At 37.5% G+C, this 20848-nt stretch overlaps 1 protein-coding gene across 1 annotated transcript; it reads left to right on the top strand.

The window, feature by feature from the left end:
* The first annotated feature begins 495 nt into the window (after nucleotides 1-495).
* LOC308667644 (claudin domain-containing protein 1-like) lies at nucleotides 496-16624 on the top strand. The gene is made up of 6 exons (XM_081326998.1): nucleotides 496-588; nucleotides 6353-6651; nucleotides 10552-10599; nucleotides 13518-13622; nucleotides 14863-15000; nucleotides 15108-16624. The coding sequence occupies exons 2-6, from the start codon at nucleotides 6366-6368 to the stop codon at nucleotides 15323-15325; spliced, it is 795 nt and encodes a 264-aa protein (XP_081183124.1). The 5' UTR covers nucleotides 496-588; nucleotides 6353-6365; the 3' UTR covers nucleotides 15326-16624.
* The last annotated feature ends 4224 nt before the right edge of the window (nucleotides 16625-20848 follow it).

Raw genomic sequence — 20848 nt, 5'->3', positions numbered from 1 at the left:
GCGCGTGAGTGACCGTGCACAGGGCATCCCGGTCTAGATAGGGCCGCAACTGGCGCACTTGCCAGTATTCTTTTTCTGCCCACTGAAGGATAGTGCTTAGCACATCAGTTCATAAGGGAACCGCCCTGTGAATGTATGTACTGGCTCTGACAGTTCCAAATGGATATGTGGACAACTGAACTGAAAGGGATTCAGTGCACGGAAAACTGCCACAACGTTTGTAAATCTAAGGGGTTCGCAATTAATTTTACACTTAACAATGCCCTCATTTCCCTAGGAGAGCTTTCCTTTCCGCAACTCTCTTCCTTTTCGTTTGAATCTAACAATCCTGGCAGCCAATCTCGGATGCCCGGAACGCATGAACGCACGCATTCATAAGGAAACAAAACCAACTGTTTGTCCTGGAGCGAACCTAAGCGTATCACTTTGCCTTCAGAACGTGGCAGCTAAGAAGATTCGAACTACACTTCCCAGAGATCTTGGCGGCACAGGGGCGGATAAGCGTCTGCGGAGGCGCTTCCCGCTCTCCGGGCTGAGCTGCTCTTGGGGTGGGGGTTGGACGCCGTGGAGTCGGGAGAACGATGGGAGGTAAGTAGAATCGGGCCCTACCGAGCCCTGATTGTTTCCCTGGTACTCCAAGGAAAGAATTTGTGAATGAAATAGAGGATAATGTAGAAGAGCATGGTTGGGTCCATTGCAGGGGATGTTGGTTACCTAAAACGGGCTGCAACGTTGTATTTTATTAGGGGTCACACTGCTTAGACAATTTTCACGTATCTCTATGGAAGCCGGATAAATCCTGCAGGTTTCTCTCTCGCCATCTCAATCTGGCAGTTAGTTTATTTCATCCCCTAATGCAGGGGTCGGCAACCTCGGCTCTTTTATGACTCGTGGACTTCAACTCCCAGAATTCCTGAGCCAGCTATGCTGGCTCAGGAATTCTGGGAGTTGAAGTCCACGAGTCATAAAAGAGCCGAGGTTGCCGACCCCTGCCCTAATGTATGCCTTTAAATTTTTTATGCACTAATATTTTAACAGTGCCATCCCCCGCATATTTGGTGAGAACTTTCACTTCATTACCTTCAGAGAGATAGGAATGGGATTGCATGGGGAAAACACAAAACTGAGTATGAAATGGGTTTATAAAGATGCATTCTGGATGCCATTCTCTTCTGTACTCATCCCCAGAAAAAAGGGCTTGGAAAAAAAAATACCACAGAAATGGACATGAGAATTTGTTTCTCTTACTAAGATATGGGTGGTGATTTCCCACAAATAGCATGTTTAATGAAAAAAAAGAAGAGAGAAGTGAATGGACTTGGTGTTCCTTCCCTTTAAAAAGTCCCTGTCCTAAGTTGATATGATTAAAGAGTTGTCCTTATAGTTCAAAAGCATTTCAATAACATATGGGCCATCCTAATCAAATTCTTCTATGGGTGAGACCAATAGCCTGATTCTTTTTGAGCTTTTCACATAATAAGGGGGGGGGGAAGGATCTGGTTCTTTTGTTTTGAAAGAAAAAAGTATTCTAAATTGTTCCTATTATATGCTTAAATGGTATATTCACTAATTATATATATGTTCATGTCTACATGCACACCCTTAATGTGGCAAGAAATGAATGTAAATATGAAAGCAAGTTTGATTTGATTGTGATGAAAGATTGAGGAAAGATACAAAGAGAGACTATAATGAAGATAAATGGTCGTGAAAGAGAAGGAAGGAAATGAAACAAAAAATAAATAAAAGTAGAACAGTTGCAGGAAAATAAACGATGTGTCCTATATAAAACAAATAATTTAATCTTCCAACTGAATAAATGGAAAGTGGATATAAAGGAAGGTAATGTAGACCTGTTTGGAGAACAGTAAAAATAATACTAAATGCCAGAAGTATGTGTTGATTCATGCCAAATAAAGTATAAAAGAAAGATGAAGAAGAAAAACACAATGGATGAAAAAATGCAGAGGAGAATGCTGCAGAAATGAGAAAAGAAAAATACGTAGAAGAAAATAATGCAGAAATTATAAAAGAAAGATATTGTATAATGCATGGCTAGGAAAAATATGTGCAAAGAATTAAGATTTAAGAGGGAAAGAAAATGCAGATTGAGAGGGGGGAGTGAGTTAAAAAGACTAAAGTGAATGCAATTAAAAATAGAAGATGGAATGGTTTAGGATGAAAAAATAGGAAGAAGGAGTATTATGTATGTTTGTTGCCATGACTTATTTATAAAGTAAAAAAGGCGAGTAAAAATCTAATAAAAAAAATCAAGGAATGCTGGAAAGGGTATTGAAAAGGAAGTAAAACCTGACGTTAGAATGTGGCATAATAGTAAAAGTACAATTGTTGATGGTGTAACTGGAGAAATGTTAAAATATGGAAGTGCTTTACTTATAGAGTAACCCTGAGAGTGGTTGATTGAATCTGTGCTTCATGATTGTAGGAGTGCTCTTATTCCTCTCTAAGTTAAAAAGAAAACTGGATGGAGTTAGTTTATTAAGAGTGGTTGGGAAAGTATTTTTCAAAATTCTCATTAAGAAAATGTATTATGTTTTGGCTGATTTAGAAAAAGTATATGATAAAGTAAAATTTGCTTTGTGGATTAGTTTCTTTAAATATAGAATTGAGAATTAGTTGCTAAATGTAATAAAAGCAGTATACGGTGCTTCCTTTACTATTATGGAAGTAAAACATGCATGAGAATAAATGGAATGCTTAACAAATAGCTTACTATTGAACATAGAGTAAGACAGGCTGTAGAGTAACTCTGGTTGTTTAATGAATTTATGAATAATGTATATGGTTGTGCTCATGTTAAAATTGCATTGGTTGGAGATCTGAATGGACATGCATTTTTTTACATAGATAATATGTTGACTAAGAACCCAAAGCATTTGCAGTGAATGATACCTGATGTTGTGATAATGTGATGCAACAAGAGTATACATTTGAGAGCAACTACATTAAACATCAAGGAAGTTGTATTTGACAGGGAAAGTGGAATGAACAATTGCAAATTATATATATATATGTGTGTGTGTGTGTGTGTGTGTGTGTGTGTGTGTGTGTGTGTGTGTAAATTTTAAATTGCTAACAAAGAATTAAGGGAGACTGATATGATTTGTCCCATGTTTGGGGCCTAGCAAGGTAATCTAATAGTTAACAAGCACTTGTCATACATATATGTATTACATATATATATGGATCTTTGGTCATTCGGGTTTTTTCCCACGTAGAATTGAAGGTGTAAGAGCAACGTTTCGACGGAATCCCATCTCTCATCCTCAGGCTGGTGGCTTCAGCTTCCTTCTTCAGCTCAGGTCTAAGGCTGGCAGCTTGAGGATGACGGATGGGATTCCGTCGAAACGTTGCTCTTACACCTTCAATTCTACGTGGGGAAAAAACCCGAATGACCAAAGATCCACATACAAACACCCGCGAAAACCTCAGAAAACATATATATGTATGTATGTATGTATGTATATGTATATGTATATGTATATGTATATGTATATGTATATGTATATGTATATACAGTGCTTTTTTTGTAAAAGAAAAAGGTGCCAGAACTCACACATGTCATACAACCCACCTTGCCTACCCTACAAGGTTCCATCCAAAAAAGGTGCCGGAACTCCGTTCTGAGCGTTCTATGAGAAAAAAAGCCATGTATATGTATACACACACACACACACACACAATTCAAAGAGGCTTTTGTGTTTCTTGATAGGCTGGAGAGATTTTAAGATGTACAAATGCTAGTAGAAAGTGTTTGTGTTGTGCATACTCTGTTGTGAAGAACTAAATGAATGCCGAAAAAAATTAAAATAGCTTAAGAATGTGCTGCTGTTCTTTTTTTATATGGAAGAAAGACTTGCTTAAGTCAGGAGAAACTCAAGGGGATCTGTGGTGCTATGTATATGTAGTAAAATGAGAACAGAGTCAAGAATGAGAGGGTGCTGAATGAATTTATATTGGATGCAGAGGTTAGTTATTACTATGAAAGAAGTGCGTTGCTTGGTCATATTGAGAAAATGACTCAGGACTAAATTTCAGAACAAATATAGGAAACAATAGTAAATGTGTCAGTAAGAAGAGAAGGCTGAGAAAGTTGTGGTTGGATGCAGATGATGATACTGTCAAATACGGATAGGTGAAAAGGTCAAGGGACAAGAACAGTGTATGAAGCACTATTTGTGCTGTCTGGATGTGATGAAAGCAAGGATAATTTGCAAAGATAGAAAAGTATAGTGTTGGTATAAATACGTTTAGGCACCATTTCCCTTTTCTTTTTCTTAGCTTATGACTTTTAACTTCTTCGGGTATTTTTTCTTACTCTTTTTCTGCACTGTGCATAATGCTACTTAACCAGAAAAGAAAGAGCACAATGAGTGTATGTGTACCAAAAGTCGACTGATTGGAAGTTTGGATTCGGCATCATCATGAGAATGTATTTGTTGATAGCTCTGCTAAATATCAGATGATGGTTTTAGCCCCTTTTTCTCTGAGATCTGCAATAAAAGGCATCATACAGAATGGATTCAATTTATGGTAAATGAGTGGGGAGGGGCATTTTTTGAACTTGAATTACAGGAATTAAACACTGTTCAAACAGCTGAGGAATAGACTGAAAAGTACTAAAGATACATATTTCAGATGTGCATATCTGGATATCTCAAGGGATTGTTTTTGTATCTGTATTTTTTTTTTGCAAAGCATTTTGCAATGCATTCTTCTTTCACTACGTATCTAAAGCCTGCTCTCTGTACAGTTCTTTGCTCCCAATTAATATGTGAGTCAGTTCTGATTTATCAAAGTACTCTGAGCCAGAACCTCAAACCTGAATAGACCAGCTTTGGGCTCTTCAGGCTTTTCAGCTGTATCTATTGCGAATCCGATGGAGAAGGATTTACAGAACTCTCAAATTAAATTTTCATTTACATTATTGTTGCTTAGCTAACACCTGGAGACTTTCTGGATCATGTATTTTTGTCTTCTGTTTAACTGTGTCTGAGGAGTCTGCCTTAGAGACTGCCCAAGTGAGTCTTTCTTCAAGGTTTTTCAGAAATGGTTTGACATTGCCTTTTTCCTAGGGTTGTGAGAAGTGATTGGCTCAAGTTTACCTAGCTGCTTTGTGCCTAAGGTGGGACTAGAGCTCACGGTCTCCCAATTTCTAACCTGATATCTTTACCACTACACCAAACTCTTTTTCTTGATCATGTATTAGTAGTACTATATTTATTCAATTGGTAGTTGAACCACCAACCCCAGATAATGACTTGAGATTGATGAGAAAAGCAGACATCACAACTACTGCTGCTCTCCTCTTGAATTATAATTTAAATTCTTAAACAGGTCTTCTTTCTCTTTTCTTTATTTCCTTTTTGAATCATTTTTCTCTTCATCTCTATCCAGTCTTACATTTCTCTTTCTTCAATTATTAAATACTGTATATGAATTTCAATTTCAGGTATTAATTTAGGGGATTTTGTGTCCTAGCCTTCCCCTTTTTTGTTTTTTTAGTAACTCTGGGCCAGTCACTCTCTCAGCCCAACCCATCTCACAGGAGTGTTGTTGGGAAAACAGGAAGGAGTATTATATATTCACTGCCTTGAGTTACTTACAAAGTAATAAAGGTGGGATAAAAAATATAGTAAAGGTAAAGGTTCCCCCGCACATGCGTGCTACTCGTTTCCGAAGAGCCAGCGCTTGTCTGAGGACGTCTCTGTGGTCATGTGGCCGGCATGACTAGACGCCAAAGGCGCACGGAATGCTGTTACCTTCCCACCGTAGTGGTCCCTATTTTTCTACTTGCATTTTTACGTGCTTTCGAACTGCTAGGTTGGCAGAAGCTGGGACGAGTAACAGGCGCTCACTCTGTTACGCGGCATTTGGGATTCGACCTGCAAAACTGCCGACCTTCTGATCGACAAGCTCAGCGTCCTAACCCACTGAGCCACCGCGTCCCTACAAAAATATAATACATACAAATTAATAAATATTCTACTCCTTCCCCTAGCATGTGTTGGGCTAGATTTGGAGAATTCTTTTTATGCAAAATTCTTGCTGAGCAGGGAGAAGACTGTGTCTGTGGAGGGAAATATGAACGTTATTTATTAGAATACTACCTGCTATACCTTGTTGCCTCTTCTGCTGCAGTGTTCTCCTTTTGATGTTCGAATAACTATCTGTTTTGGACACTTATAATTTCATGTAATGTAAAATGTGAAAGTTATCTTGAAGATCATCTAAAAGAGGAAACTGGAAAGATCTGAATATTTTGCTAGCACTCATGCATTAATGTTCCTTTGTTGATGCAAATTTTTCTTTTTTCCCCTTTTGTTGACAGCAACTGAGATACCATGATGGATAACCGTTTTGCTACTGCTCTGGTAATTGCCTGTGTGCTCAGTCTTATCTCTACCATCTATTTGGCAGCCTCAATTGGCACAGATTTTTGGTTTGAGTACCGTAACCCATCACCTCCCGAAAATAACAGTGAAAGTAAAGCCACCTGGGATGAACTTTTTGGTGAAAATGCAGATGAAAACTCTTACACTGAAGCACTCTTTCGATGGAATGGCACCATCGGGCTGTGGCGGAGATGTATCACGATGTCTGAAAACTCTCATTGGTATAATTCACCAGGTAAGTTTGCACTAAAGAGGCTCTGTAATGTATCTTTCTCTGTGCTATAATGTATTTCTTTACTTCTTCTAAGTCAGGGGTAGGCAACCTCGGCTCTTTTATAACTCATGGACTTCAACTCCCAGAATTCCTGAGCCAGCCATGCTGGCTCAGGAAGTCTGGGAGTTGAAGTCCATGAGTCATAAAAGAGCCGAGGTTGCCTACCCCTGTTCTAAGTTTATCACTACTTTTTTAAAAATGGGTATGATACGGGGAACTGGGACTGTTTTAACAATCTCATTTCCTGCTCAACATTTCACCTCATATACAAATTTTTAGGGGAAAAAGTTTAATACATGCAATTGGCAACTGTTTCCCCCGCCCCTAACATTGAAAGACAGAAAAAAACAAAGAGGTATAGATTTAGGATTTACAAAATATTACAGTTAATCCTCAACTTATGACCATTTGTTTAATAATGGCCCTAAATTACAGTGGCCTCAGATAGGGTGCTCTATAGCCTTTAAAGTATTTCCAGCCATTGCAGAACTTTGCACCACTGCCCTGAAGTCATGTGATAGTGATCTGAGTACTTGGAAACCTGTTCATACTTACAACTCTACAATTCTGTGATTGCCATCTGTAATCTTCTCTGCCGATTTCCTGAGAAAGTCAATGGGGAAGCAGAGCTAAACAATACTCCTAATTATTTAGAAAATGGTGATCTATGCCAAAGTGAACTGCATAGGTTAGAACAAAAACCTGACTTGAAATTTTAAAAATAGAACAAGAATATAATTAAACTGATTTAACAAAAAGATTTTAAAGTTAAATTGGATTCATTGAAAGCTTATATTAAACCTGCTGTAACATCTGAAACAAAAGGCTAAACACTAAGGATAAGAATGCAGTATATGAAACATTATCTTCAAATAAAAAAAATCAAATTACAGAGGCAGAAAACGATGACTAAATTGCAAATAGCAAAAACAAAATTGCATAAAAACAAGTGAGATGATTCCAAGGGATGCCAGTAGATTTGGGGAGTTTAATTAGAGAGAAAAATTTATAAATAGCTTGGAGAAGATAACAAAATATTTGGAGACAACACTTATTGCAAAATGTATAGATCAGCAAAAGGCAAACTAATTGAACAATTGAGTCAAAACCTTACATTTATTCACTGATTTATTGAGGAAAGTGATCTAAAGTTACATATTTTAGTGGGCCAAATGTATGTGAACCTCTAGGACAGGGGTGTCAAACTGCTGGCCCGTGAGCCGGATGTGTCATGGCGAAATGTCGCCCACCCCATTGCTTGCAATGGAAAAAAAGTCGCGGTACGTCGTGACATGTCACGTGACGTGGCGAGTTTGACACCCCTGCTCTAGGATTATTAGTTCATTTGAAGGGGAAATTAGAATCAGGTGTTTCAATCAATGGGATAATAATCAGGTGTGAGTGTGGGAGATCCTGCTTTATTTAAGGAAGGAATTCTGGATATTTAGTGTCAAAGTGGATATTCACAACACAGGTATATGGAAGTGTGTCATGGCTTGAATAAATAAGATTTCTGGTGGCCTTTTATAAGTAAGGCAGTGAACATAGCCTACACGCTTTCCTCCTCCTATTTTCCCAACAATAACCTTGGGAGGTGGGTTGGGCTAAGCAAGAGTGACTGGCCCAGAATCACCCACCTGGCTTTCTAGCCTTGTGTCTTAACCATGAAACCAAACTGACACTCTCAAGAGAGATCAAATTGGATCTCAAGAACTGATATTAAAGCTGCTAGAAGTCAATGGAAGATAGAGAATGAATATACAGGATTCCTATCAACAGCTGTTCACCAATGCTTTTTTATTGAGTTCATTCAAAATACTACTTGAATTCCTGAAGGGATAGCTTCTCTGAAGGTGGGAATTTGGATCAGTTCAAACGATGGACATTGTTATATTGCTCCTTTGTCTGAGCTGCAGTCAGCTAATTAGCTGAATTCTGTTGGCTCTTCCAAGCTATGAAATCTAATTCGGGAAGGAGCCAGAAAGGGAAATTTTATCATGGCAAGTGCTGTAAGAAGGGCCTTAGATAATGTGTGGTCTTTCATGAATAACATCAAAAGAAGCAAACATGACTTTGAATAAGGGTATGCTATTGTCTACTTTGTTATATGGAAGCAGAAGAAATATAAAAAGTTGAATTCACTGGGAATGGAACACTTAGATGTATGGGGCAAAATAAGTAGAATGAAGAATGAATGGGTGTTTAATAAATATAGAGTTAGTGCAAAATCAAAAAGTATGGAAAACATTTTGAAATGGTTTGGTTATATAATAGAATGAATGAGGACTGAATCATAAGACATATATTAGAAGAGTGAATGGGTTCAAAGGAAGGAGAAGACTGAAAAAATGTGGTTTGATGGAATTGAGGACATCCTCAAAAACTGTAAGGCCAGATGTTTAAAGAACAAAAAGTCATTTATGAATTAACTGACCTTGTAAAAGCAAGATTGGTTTTCACAACAGAAATATTTGAAGAGATGTAGTGGATAGTCTTGATATAAATTATTTTTAGCTGTATACTTTTTTCTTGTCTTTTTGTGGCTTAATATTTTTCACTCCTTTTCTGTACTTTGCATAATAGAAATATTTACAGTAGGGAATAATGTGATAGAGAAATGTTGCATTTATTATTTTTTTTAATACAAATTAGCTTTTCAACAATGCTTATTCCATCTTTCATAACAGAAACAACACTGACATTTGAGAAAAAAGTTATGTTTGCGTAGCAAGCAGAGATAAAAGGGAAAGAGTATTCTGTATAAGGATTGCTATATGTTAATCCTATGTTTTCTTCAATACCTAATTTAATAAAAAGATTTCTCCTGAATATGCTTAAAATTGTGCAGCATTGGAATTTCAGAGATAACATTTAGGGAATTTTCTGGCAGTTATGGGGAATTCATTACAAATTCACTTTTCTAATTGTTAGTTTCATACCTTGCCTTTTGTTAAGGGGATGATGATGATGATGTATGTAGCAGTTCTTCTTTCTATTTTTCTCCACAACAACCATTCTATGAAATAGGTTGAATTGTGAGAAAGAGAATGACCCAAAGATGAGTTTCCATGGCACAAGGTATCCTGGGTTCCAGTCCAGCTCCTTAAACTACTGTGCCAAACAGGCTTTCATTGAATCATGATCTGATTATTCTATTTCCTTTAAAAATAGATGATACTGATAATATCATTAGTAGGTAAACCAATTTGTTTAATTAATCATAGGCCCTTGAAATTATCTTACTGCAGTGTGCTAGAATAATCAGCATCCCCAGTTAGGCTTTCAGATTGTACAACACTGTATACTTTTTATTGAGGTAAATTTTCTTCATGTTCTTTGACAAGGGGGAATTAGTTATTTTTGTTACATATGCAAATGATTTTTTAATACAAAATTTGTCGTGGCTAAATCATTGTAAGAAACTTAATTCATTGGTGCAGCCAGTAAGTAACCAAGATTTCATCTGTATCTTCTTGTTCATAGTCTGGAAAGGAAAGACAAGGCTTTCTTACTTTTTCAGCTATCGGTGAATTAAAAATTCTCTTTGCATCTGTCGAAGTAGCTACTTTTTATTAAAAGCTGGATTATTACTCCATTAGTCTCTGAAGCCAAATGATTAAATTTCTCCTACCAGCTCACTAGTATAGCTCACTTTAAAACCTGATCGAGGTCACCTTTAATCCTGAAATTCATTAAAGTGTGTTGTTACAGAAGATGATTGCAGGGTATCCATATCAACTTCTCTTCTCAGTAGTTGAGGATTGGTTCTGGAGGAAGAATTGAAAGTATTGGCAAGAAGATGATCTTGTTTGTTTTTAATGCCCATAATTTAACTCTGTAATTACATTTCTTTTTTCCAAGGTTTGAGTCAATTCCTTCCAAACCTCAACACCACCAGCAGTATAACAGGTATTTTTCAGTACTTTGTTCAAATCAATGGAAACAAACTTTAGGATAGTCCACATAAATTCATCATTTCTTTGTATAGTCCTTTGGTGAGAAACATATCGACGACAGTTCTGTTTCTTCATTATTTCAGATTAGGCCAATTCTCGATACAGTGCTAAAAACAATCCATAGAGTTCCATCTAGCATCTTCACAAATAAGTTGGTTCCTCCTGCTTTCGTCTCATTATTGCAGAATTGTTTCGGAGATTCACAAAATTAGTCTTTATTTCTGGGCACTGAAATCTTTTTTAACATCAAATAAGCATTATAGCCAAATCTTTTTAGTTTTAAGCTTTCTTCACTCTCTTACCTTCTTTCATGGATACATTTGTTGCATTATTTGTGATAAGGCTATCTACCTGAATTTGAAATTCTTTTCAGTTTTAGTGCTGCTACATCTCAGTATTCAAATAATATATGTAGTTCTGATGTGTAATTTATCTAAGAAAGGAAGATATTCTATTCTTCTCTTGACACACAAACTGGATCATGTGGATTTTGTTCCATCAATCACTGCTAGATTATTGGCATATTTTTCTCATTCTTTTTCTATACTTTTTAAAATTACCCTGAGATCCATTCTTTATTGTTGGGTTGCAGCCTCTTTTCTATAACACTCATGTTGCTCAAATGAATATTGTTCATCCTACAGGAGAATTGGTGGCTTAAATAGAACAGCTTTTAAAGTTTCCTTTTGCTTATTTAATTGGTTCTTATTGTAAATATAATTTCACCTATTCTCTAACCATTAACACTTTTTAACTTCTTTGTATAATTTTTCCCCCCACATACATGATGTGACTAGAACTCTCTTATTAGTTAACGAATAAGACATTCTCCATGGTACAAGTGGACAGAATCAAAGTCTTGTATTTTGGGAAGAGATCTTTCAAAATAAATAGATTAACGTATTTAATTAAGTTCCTGCTGTTAATTTAGTATTACTCAAAGTGTGCACCAATACAAAGCTATAAAAGAGATAGACGCTTTATTTGAAGTCTGATAAGTTAAGCCAACAAAAAACTGTGTCCAGGTTAGACAAAAGTTGTGGAAATGAAAAAGTTAGCCATATGACCTTTAACTAATTTGAAGATCCTGTATATTCAGGCAAGTATCTTCAAAGGAGAAAAAGTTCTCATGATGCTATTTTGTTTAGACAATCAACTCTTGAATTCTTCATAAAAATATTTTTCCTTCACATTCATGGCTTGTGACAAATATTCCAAAGTAGAATCTTGTTGCCATAATAGATTCCCTCTTTTAATCCTTCATGCTAGATAGGTTTATTCAACATAATAATTGTATTTTTGGGGACAGTACATTTGTCTGATTCTTGTTTCATTTCTTCTGCATTTCATATTCTTCCTTACCTATTTCTACTTTACCTGTCTACCGTTCTTTCTCTTTTGCAACTTTTAAAACAAGAAAGCTGATGGCTTGACTGACTGTTATCTCCATTTGTACCTCCTGTCCATCTGATTAGGAGCCTCCCTTCCACATACTGTTATAAAATATAACATATTCATAGAATATAATGCAGAAGTTAACATAATTCCTTCTGATATATTGGAACTGGGTTCATTTTCTCAAAAGTATTTTAGGAAAATTCTGAATTCTTATTTTAAAAATCATGTCTTTAAAAATTGATTTTCTTTTTTCTTTTTGTTATTTAAATCCAGTTTCTGAATAAATACGCATGGCAATGTGTTGTAAGGGAAAACAAAATCTTGGAATGCCAAATGAAAATCCAGGAGTTTACAAGCAAAGTTATGTCTACTTTGAGAAAAACAAATTTTGCTTGGCACTAAAAGTAATCAAAGAGATAATATTTTGAAAGCCATCAAATATGTTTTCTATTTTTAAAACAATGACACCTAAAGCTAAATTACATTTAAATCACTGATTAATTTTAGGAATCCTTTCTGGCTTGGGGAACACAAAAGAGATGTTCAGATTTATAACAATTAATTGAAATAAATTAATTTAGAACATTTTTTTAATCATCTGGCTTGTGTAAACACTTGTATCTTAAAATTCCAGAACAGTTTTTTCCTTGATTAGCATAATCAAAAATCTTGCAACACTCTAAAGCAAGAGTTAAATACATTTGTAACTCTAGGGCAGAAATGTCAAACACAAGGCCCGGGGGCCGGATTCGGCCCGCGAAGTGGTTTCATGTGGCCCGCAAAGCCATCCTGGAAACAGTGAGGGAACGGCCCCCACTGCCTTGGCCCTGGCCCAGAGACCCTCCTTCTGGCCATACCCACCCAGTAGGCCATACACACTCTAGCCATGCCCACCCAGTAGGCCACGCCCACCCTGGCCATACCCACCTGGCCCCCTGAGGGCAACCGCAATGCTGATGCGGCCCTCAATGAAATTGAGTTTGACACTCCTTCTCTAGGGCCATGTAAGACTTTTAATTCATTTTGAATGGCTCTGGTGTGACTTCAAAACTTGTTTCAAGTGAATAATGCAGATCCTTTGTAAGATTTATCTACCCCTGGCAATTTCCTGGGTTGGGGGAAACAAAAGGATGTTAGAAAAAGAATAAAAATCAAATGCACACAGAATGAAAAGAGGATATGAAAAACAAAGAATGAGTTGCTCTGGCCCAACCAGTTTTCTTCAGCATTGCTCACTAATTGGCTTCTGCCCTGAATGGATTTTGAAGGGTTGTAGGCCTCAACATTAAAATATTGCCCTTCTCTTCCATAAAAGCTGTTTTAAACTAATCTGTTCATCCTTATGTCAACTCAAGATCATTTAAAGTAGGAACAAAGGACCTTAGCTATTTATTAATAAATATGTACCTTATAAAAGGCAGATGATCAAACAAAAATCACAGCCTAATAAAAATATCTATTTCATTCTGAAAGGTGAGATGGTCACAAAGTGTGTCAGCTTTTCTTTTTTGGATCAATTCATGGAAAAATACAAAGATCCTGGGAATCATAATAGTGGCATTGATCTGAACCGAACCTGTGAGTATTCTTGGTTTATTTATTGGAAACAAATAGCTTAAATGTTTTTTCTCTCGCAAAGGTAAACGGCAAAGTAGGCTTCCACCAATGAATATATGTAGAATTGCATAGATTGATATTTTCTAAAATGGGCAAAATGTAGGAATAATCTACATTATTCTAATCTCATAATCGCTTAGCAATCTCACTTTTAAGATTTTAGTTACATGAGAATGATAAAGATTGAAATGACTAAAATCCCATAAGATTTTGATATCTTTTTCTAAAAGATCTAGGTTTATTTTTACATTTCAGAAAAAAATATTCAATTTGAATTCTTTTTCATGATATCTGAAGAGGTTGTAGGTGTTATGAGATACATAGTAGTTTTATAATTAGGGGTTAAGAATTTCAAAAATGTCATTTTATTTAGTATTTTAGTGCAAAGTAAGGCTAGAGTTTTGAAACTCTTGTCAAGAAAATGACACTTTGTACTAGCCATTCTGATAAGAGCAAGCAGAAAGAGCACCTTACAATTATTTTATTTTATTTTTATTTTAATTCCATTTATATCCCGCCCTTCTCCGAAGACTCAGGGCGGCTTACAAGCTTAGCAGTAGCCTTCATTCTATGTATATGCCTGCTTATTAGGGTTTTCACACACACCCCAAGCGGCATTATTACAAAGTCAGCTTAATTGCCCCCAACAATCTGGGTCCTCATTTTACCTACCTCGGAAGGATGGAAGGCTGAGTCAACCTTAAGCCTGGTGGGATGCGAACCTGCACTAATTGCAGGCAGCTGGTGTTACTTAAGGAGGCATTAGCCCACTGCTCCACCAAGGCTCTTGGTGGAGCCTTGGTGGAGCAAACTACAATGGTAGTTTGCTGGTCTAGCTTCCCTGTCCTTTCTGAAAGAGATGGGTGAAAGGGTATTGCTGCTTCAGATAACTCTGTGAGTGCTTCAAGGCTTTAGGGTGAGAACCAGTCGTGGGATTCAAATATGTGAACATCCAGTTCTCTGGGTGGATGCCACTTCCGGAAGTCCATTCTGGGCCTGGGCAACAAAAAATTAGCTACCGGTTCTGCCGAAGTGGTGCCAACTGGCTGAATCCCACCACTGGTGGGAACATAGACTTCACATGAGGCTGAATGGGCAGGAAGGATAGCTTGGAAGGCCAGAAGTCCTCTAATATTGCTGTCTTATATCAAACAGTGGCATAGCCTAATGATTTTCATTTGTCCATTATTATTTTCTTTAGATCTCTGGCGCTTGCAGTTTCTCCTGCCTTTTGTCAGTTTAGGACTCATGTGTTTTGGAGCACTTATTGGAGTCTGTGCTTGTGCTTGCCACAGTCTCTATCCTGCCATTGCCACTGGAGTTCTCCACTTCTTAGCTGGTGAGTCATCTTGAGGAACATTATCTGCTTGACACATGGATGCCTTAATGATACAAGGCAAGTATTTCTTGCTCTGATCTAATTGTTGTTTGCTGATTTTTCACCAGGTTTGTGCACACTGGGTTCCGTTGGCTGCTATGTAGCTGGAATTGAGCTGCTCCATAAGAAACTACCTCCTCCTCCAGTGCAAGGCCAATTTGGCTGGTCCTTCTGTCTGGCTTGTGTGTCAGCACCTCTACAGTTCATGGCCGCTGCCCTTTTCATCTGGGCTGCACGCACAAACAGGAAAGAATTCACACTTTTGAAAGCCTACCGAGTGGCATAATAAGATCCCCGTTTTTCCTCAAGTCTCTAATTTTCATAGTTTTTTTAATCTCCTTGCTGTTTTTATTAGTTATTTATCTGTTTCAGAGGATGCATGCTTCTAATTACATTTATTGAAATGGCTTGGAATTAAAGAGACGTAGACACCAGATTTTGAGGAATTGCTTTTTCTTGCCAGAGATCTATAAGATTTCAACACATTTTTAAAATACATCTAAACTTCATCTGCAAAGCCAACATAGGATCCTTAAGGGGATGAAAGGTCTTGATGAAATTAAAATGGATAGAATGTGTATCCTTCTGCCAACCTAGCAGTTCGAAAGCACGTAAAAATGCAAGTAGAAAAATAGGGACCACTACGGTGGGAAGGTAACAGCGTTCCGTGCGCCTTTGGCATCTAGTCATGCCGGCCACATGACCACGGAGATGTCCTCGGACAAGCGCTGGCTCTTCGGCTTTGAAACGGAGATGAGCACCGGCCCCTAGAGTTGGAAACGACTAGCACGCATGTGCGGGGGAACCTTTACCTTTTACCTTTTTAGAATGTGTATCAGATAAGCCAGGACCACATTTTTCACAGTGGTAAATATGCAGCCTCCTTGAAGGTTGACATACAGTTTTGTTCCCCTCTTCAGACCTATTACTATGTCTTTTTCAATCTATTTGGTCCAGATTGTTATGAAATGGTTGACAACTGTGGAATTTTTAAATCTTGTGAAATAATTATCAAGATTGTGTGTGCGTTTCTCTCTCTCTTGTAATAGAAGCATCCGTAACAAGTTTTACTTTCTAATTTGACAAATATATCTGTATATAAATCTGACTTTTTAAATATTTTATTTATGCAATACTACATTTTATAGAATTATTATTCATGTCACCTAAGCGAACAATTTTGTTTTAAGAAAATAAACCTGGGTTAAGACTCATTAATTTTACTGGAGTTGTATGTGACTGTTAATAGAAGACAATACATGTGATATAATAGTTCATTTTAATGCACTTAACTAAAATCTTGACATCCATCCTCTTCCTTTTCAAATCACAAGATATATAAAGGGGAAAAATGAAGAGTGCATTGATTTCGCTTCAAATTACAAAACCAAGATTAAGAAGAAAAGATTTTCAGTAAGAAAATTTATACAATGCTTCCAACTTGACATTATCAATATTTGTACCAGAATCCTTACAAATAAATAGCTACATTTAGGATGTATGTTGCAAAGACTGTGTCCAGCCTTGCAACTTCAAATTAAAATATCTTTTTCTTCTTTTATGCAGAGGGAATAAAACATGTATGTGTGTGCAATAAAGCTTTTTTAAAAATACAGTGTGGGAGAAGGAAGATGTGGAATTATTCATTCTCACTGAAGAATTCAAAAATGTTAGACAGAATAACAGAGTTGAATGGGACCTTGGAGGTCTTCTAGTGCAACCCGCTGCTCAGGCAGGAAACACTATACCAGGGGTGTCAAACTCAATTTCATTGAGGGCCGCATCAGCATTGCGGTTGCCCTCAGGGGGCCGGGTGGGCGTGGCCTGGGTGGGCATGGCCTACTGGGTGGGCGTGGCTAGAGTGTGTATGGCCTACTGGGTGGGCATGGCCAGCTCTACATCGTTCGCATCAAGGGTGCCTATGGGGGCCTGGGCAGGAGTGGGACAGATCTGAGGGTCTCTGGCAGGAGGAGGGTCTCTGGGCCAGGGCCAAGGCAGTGGGGGCCGTTCCCTCACTGTTTCCAGGATGGCTTCGCGGACCGCATGAAACCACTTCGCGGGCCGGATCTGGCCCCCGGGCCTTGTGTTTGACATGTCTGCACTATACCATATCAAACAAATGGTTATCCAATCTCTTCTTAAAAACTTCCAGTGTTGGAGCATTCACAACTTCTGGAGGCAGGTTCTTCCACCGATTAATTGTTCTGTCAGGAAATTTCTCCTTAGTTCTAGGTTGCTTCTCTCCTTGACTCAAATACATTTTTAATACAGTACTTAGTTTTGCATGTATTCTGAGAGCAAAGAGAATGCTGTTGAAAGTTTTTACTCCGGAAAATTTTGATATATATATTGCAGAGAAGTGTCTGATTCTCATGATAAATGAATGGCAACTCCATTTAGCTGTTTAGAAAAAAAGCAAGATTATTGGGGAAAAATTGAGTTTGAATTGAATTTACAGCAAAAAGCATTATATTAGCCTCTTTATTAGTTGAAACCTACTGTGTGTTTTTAATTGTCAAAGGTTCATCCTACTTTACTTCAAAATAGATGAGATTAATAATTTGCATACTTTAAACTCCTCTAGCCTGAGGCACAAAACTTATATGTTCTAAACATGAGAGCGTGTGTTGAATAAATATTGCTTTGCTGTGTTCTAGAACAGGTTTCCATTCATTTGAATATAGTGAATTTAGGCAGAACAGGAATGGGCAGTTTATTTTAAAAAAAGACATCTCAGAATACCATAAGATATTGGAAATCCTTTGATTTTAAATATATATTTTCTATGCAAATTGAGATATATTTTTCCTCTAAACTATAGAAAATAAGGCTGTGCATACTTTGATTGGAAGGACAGCAGTTAAAAAATTAATCACAGTATGTTGCTTAAAACACTGATGAATACTCATTTCAGGATTTCATTTCACAAAACAATCAGCATTTTCTCACAGCCACTTCCTGTCAACTGAAGTAAAAGAACAGATATAGAGAGCATGTTAGAACATGTTAGCACCATCAATTGTTGGCAGTTTATAATATTACTTGGCATTAGTTTTTTACACCTCTCTCTCAGACATCTTTGATTAAAACTGATTTATTTCACAATTTTTTTCAAATATTGTGTTGTGGGATCCTTTATATTCCACTATTAAGCAATTCCTTGTTTGTTCATTATGTGCCCTAAAGCAGGGGTCCCCAACCCCCAGTACGTGGACCGGTACCGGGCCGCAGCAGGCCAGCAACCAGTCCACACAAACAAAGCCCCATCCGTGGGATGCAGGCAACACACAAAACCACGCACTCTCCGGTCTGTGGAAAAACCTTTCTCCATGAAACCAGTCCCTGGTGCCCAGAAGGTTGGGGACCTCTGCCCTAAAATTATTATTTCTTACTGACTACATAGATACATTTTCTTCATGATCTGTCCCTAACCTGGGACTGATGTCATGGTTTTCTTTTTTTTCATATGGAATCCTTGTTTGATTACTTTAAATAATTCAGAGAGGCAGATCTTCCTTTTACCCCTCTAGTAACTATACATCAGTAGGTTGAATTTTTAATATGTAATAATTATTTTTGAAGCAGAATAAAAAATAGGATATGCTTTTGTAATCTAAGTAAATCTATGCTAATTACCCCCAAAAAAGTTTGTTCATTTAAGAATTCCATAATATGTAAAGGAGTTCTGCAGGGGGTAAATTGGTCAAATATTTAAATGAATTAAAAGGATTAATTGGAACTCTGAGTAACAGCATATATGTGTACAATGTTGGGACACAGAAGGCAATATTTTTAATTTTTGAAGGGTAAAATGGGTGGAGATGCCTTGAAATAAAACTGAAACATTGCTATTGAAACTGTTGGGTGGATTGCTCAGTAATCTACTGACAAGGGTGTGTTTGTGGTATTGTGGTATTGGGAATTATTAGTATTTTCAGTAGCAGAGGTACTGCACTCTTAATACACCCATTGTGTTGATTGGAGTTTTTTGCATTTAGTAAGTTTGTTTAATATTAGTAGACATTAATTGACACCAGACACATTAATTGACACTAGGAAAAGTAGAGTTTTATATATAGCATGCAGGAAAAGCCAGATTTTTCTAAAATTATACAATTTAAAAAAATCATTTTTTTTTACAAATTAAACTCGTAATTTTTAAATGATAAAATATTAAGACTACATTGCACACAGCCACTCCTCACAGTTCACAAATGTAGTTTTGGAACTTATCCATGGACCCCGCTAATAGTTCTTCTGTATCACTCCTAGTTAGTAAGTTGCTGGAAAGATTTTTATTCTGAAAAATTGAATGACTGAGGAGATACACTTGTGAGAAATGAGACAGAAGGAGGAACCTTGGTGCTCCCTGAAGTTGGTTGTTTTCTAGCAGATGTTTCATTTCCCAAACCAGGTAACATCATCAGCACTAGTAGGGAGTGGGGTTTGCTCTCACGATATATTCTAATCTAGTGGCTTGCCCTGTCGGTGTTGGTGGAAAGTAGTCTTGGAGGTACTTTGCTTCAACTCTTTACTGCTATCTTGTTTGGCAGTTCCTTAATAGGGTACAGTTTACTTCTTGATTGATGGTCTAACTCTAAGGTTAATCTTGGTGTTAATCTCCGCTCATCTTGGAGTTAATAATAATAATAATAAAGTTGGAAGGGACCTTGGAGGTCATCTAGTCCAACCCCCTGCTCAGGCAGGAAACCTTATACCATTTCAGGCAAATGGCTGTCCAGTCTCTTCTTAAAAACCTCCAGTGTTGGAGCATTCACCACTTCTGGAGGCAGGTTGTTCCACTGGTTAATTGTTCTAACTGTCAGGAAGTTTCTCCTTAGTTCTAGGTTGCTTCTCTCCTTGACTAGTTTCCATCCGTTGCTTCTTGTCCTGCTTTCAGGTGCTTTGGAGAATAGCTTGACTCCCTCTTCTTTGGTGGGAAGGTATTTGGTCTTTTTGTTCCCTTTTTGGCTTGTTCTCTCTTGCATAGAATGTAGATGTTGTTTACGTATCTATTGATGGCCAATTTGTCGGAGTGCTAGGCTTCCAGGAAAAAAGGAAGATGGATGTTTCCAGGAAAGAGATACATGCAGCTCACTCAAAATTTGAGCTGATAAATCAGCAGAGAGACATTTATAGTTCTCTGTTCCTACCACCAGCTGCTTCCTATGCATGAATAGATCTTGTTTGGGAGGGGGGTTATGTGGGGTTGAGTGTAATTCTATGCTTATAATAAAGATACATCCAGTCACCGTCAGTTCTAGAGAAGTTTCAATCCACTGTTTAAAATATTGTTTGGTAACTTAACTGCTTGTGATTGCCTCTAGAAGTAAGATTTTGTGAATACTTTTAGACATGCTGTATATGTCCACCTCAGTTGTCCTAACAGTAATGAATCTGGATTTCTGAAACAAATTATCCTTTCTTCCCCTTTGTACTTAAAATGGGTCTCTTTAAGACACAACTTTTGCAACTTGCTGCCTTCTGTAAATAACAACTGACTTTGTTGTTGTTGTTGTTAGTTGCGAAGTCGTGTCCGACCCATCGCGACCCTATGGACAACGTTCCTCCAGGCCTTCCTGTCCTCTACCATCTTCTGGAGTCCATTTAAGCTCACGCCTACTGCTTCAGTGACTCCATCCAGCCACCTCATTCTCTGTCGTCCCTTTCTTCTCTTGCCCTCAACCTTTCCCAGCATTAGGCTCTTTTCCAGTGAGTCCTTCCTTCTCATTAGGTGGCCAAAGTATTTGAGTTTTAGCTTCAGGATCTGGCCTTCTAAAGAGCAGTCAGGGTTGATCTCCTCTAGGAC

The sequence above is a fragment of the Vipera berus genome (assembly GCF_964194415.1).
Source record: "Vipera berus genome assembly, chromosome: 4".
In the NCBI taxonomy this organism is placed as follows: domain Eukaryota; kingdom Metazoa; phylum Chordata; class Lepidosauria; order Squamata; family Viperidae; genus Vipera; species Vipera berus.
This window is presented reverse-complemented; position numbering and strand designations above follow the sequence as displayed.

What these genes read in the sequence shown, in the direction of transcription:
- LOC308667644 (XM_081326998.1), top strand. Translation starts at nt 6,366, where the DNA reads ATGATGGATAACCGTTTTGCTACTGCTCTGGTAATTGCCTGTGTGCTC. An exon ending in CACCACCAGCAGTATAACAG is followed by an intron (nt 10,600 to 13,517) that starts GTATTTTTCAGT and finishes TCATTCTGAAAG; the next exon opens with GTGAGATGGTCACAAAGTGT. An exon ending in AGTTCTCCACTTCTTAGCTG is followed by an intron (nt 15,001 to 15,107) that starts GTGAGTCATCTT and finishes ATTTTTCACCAG; the next exon opens with GTTTGTGCACACTGGGTTCC.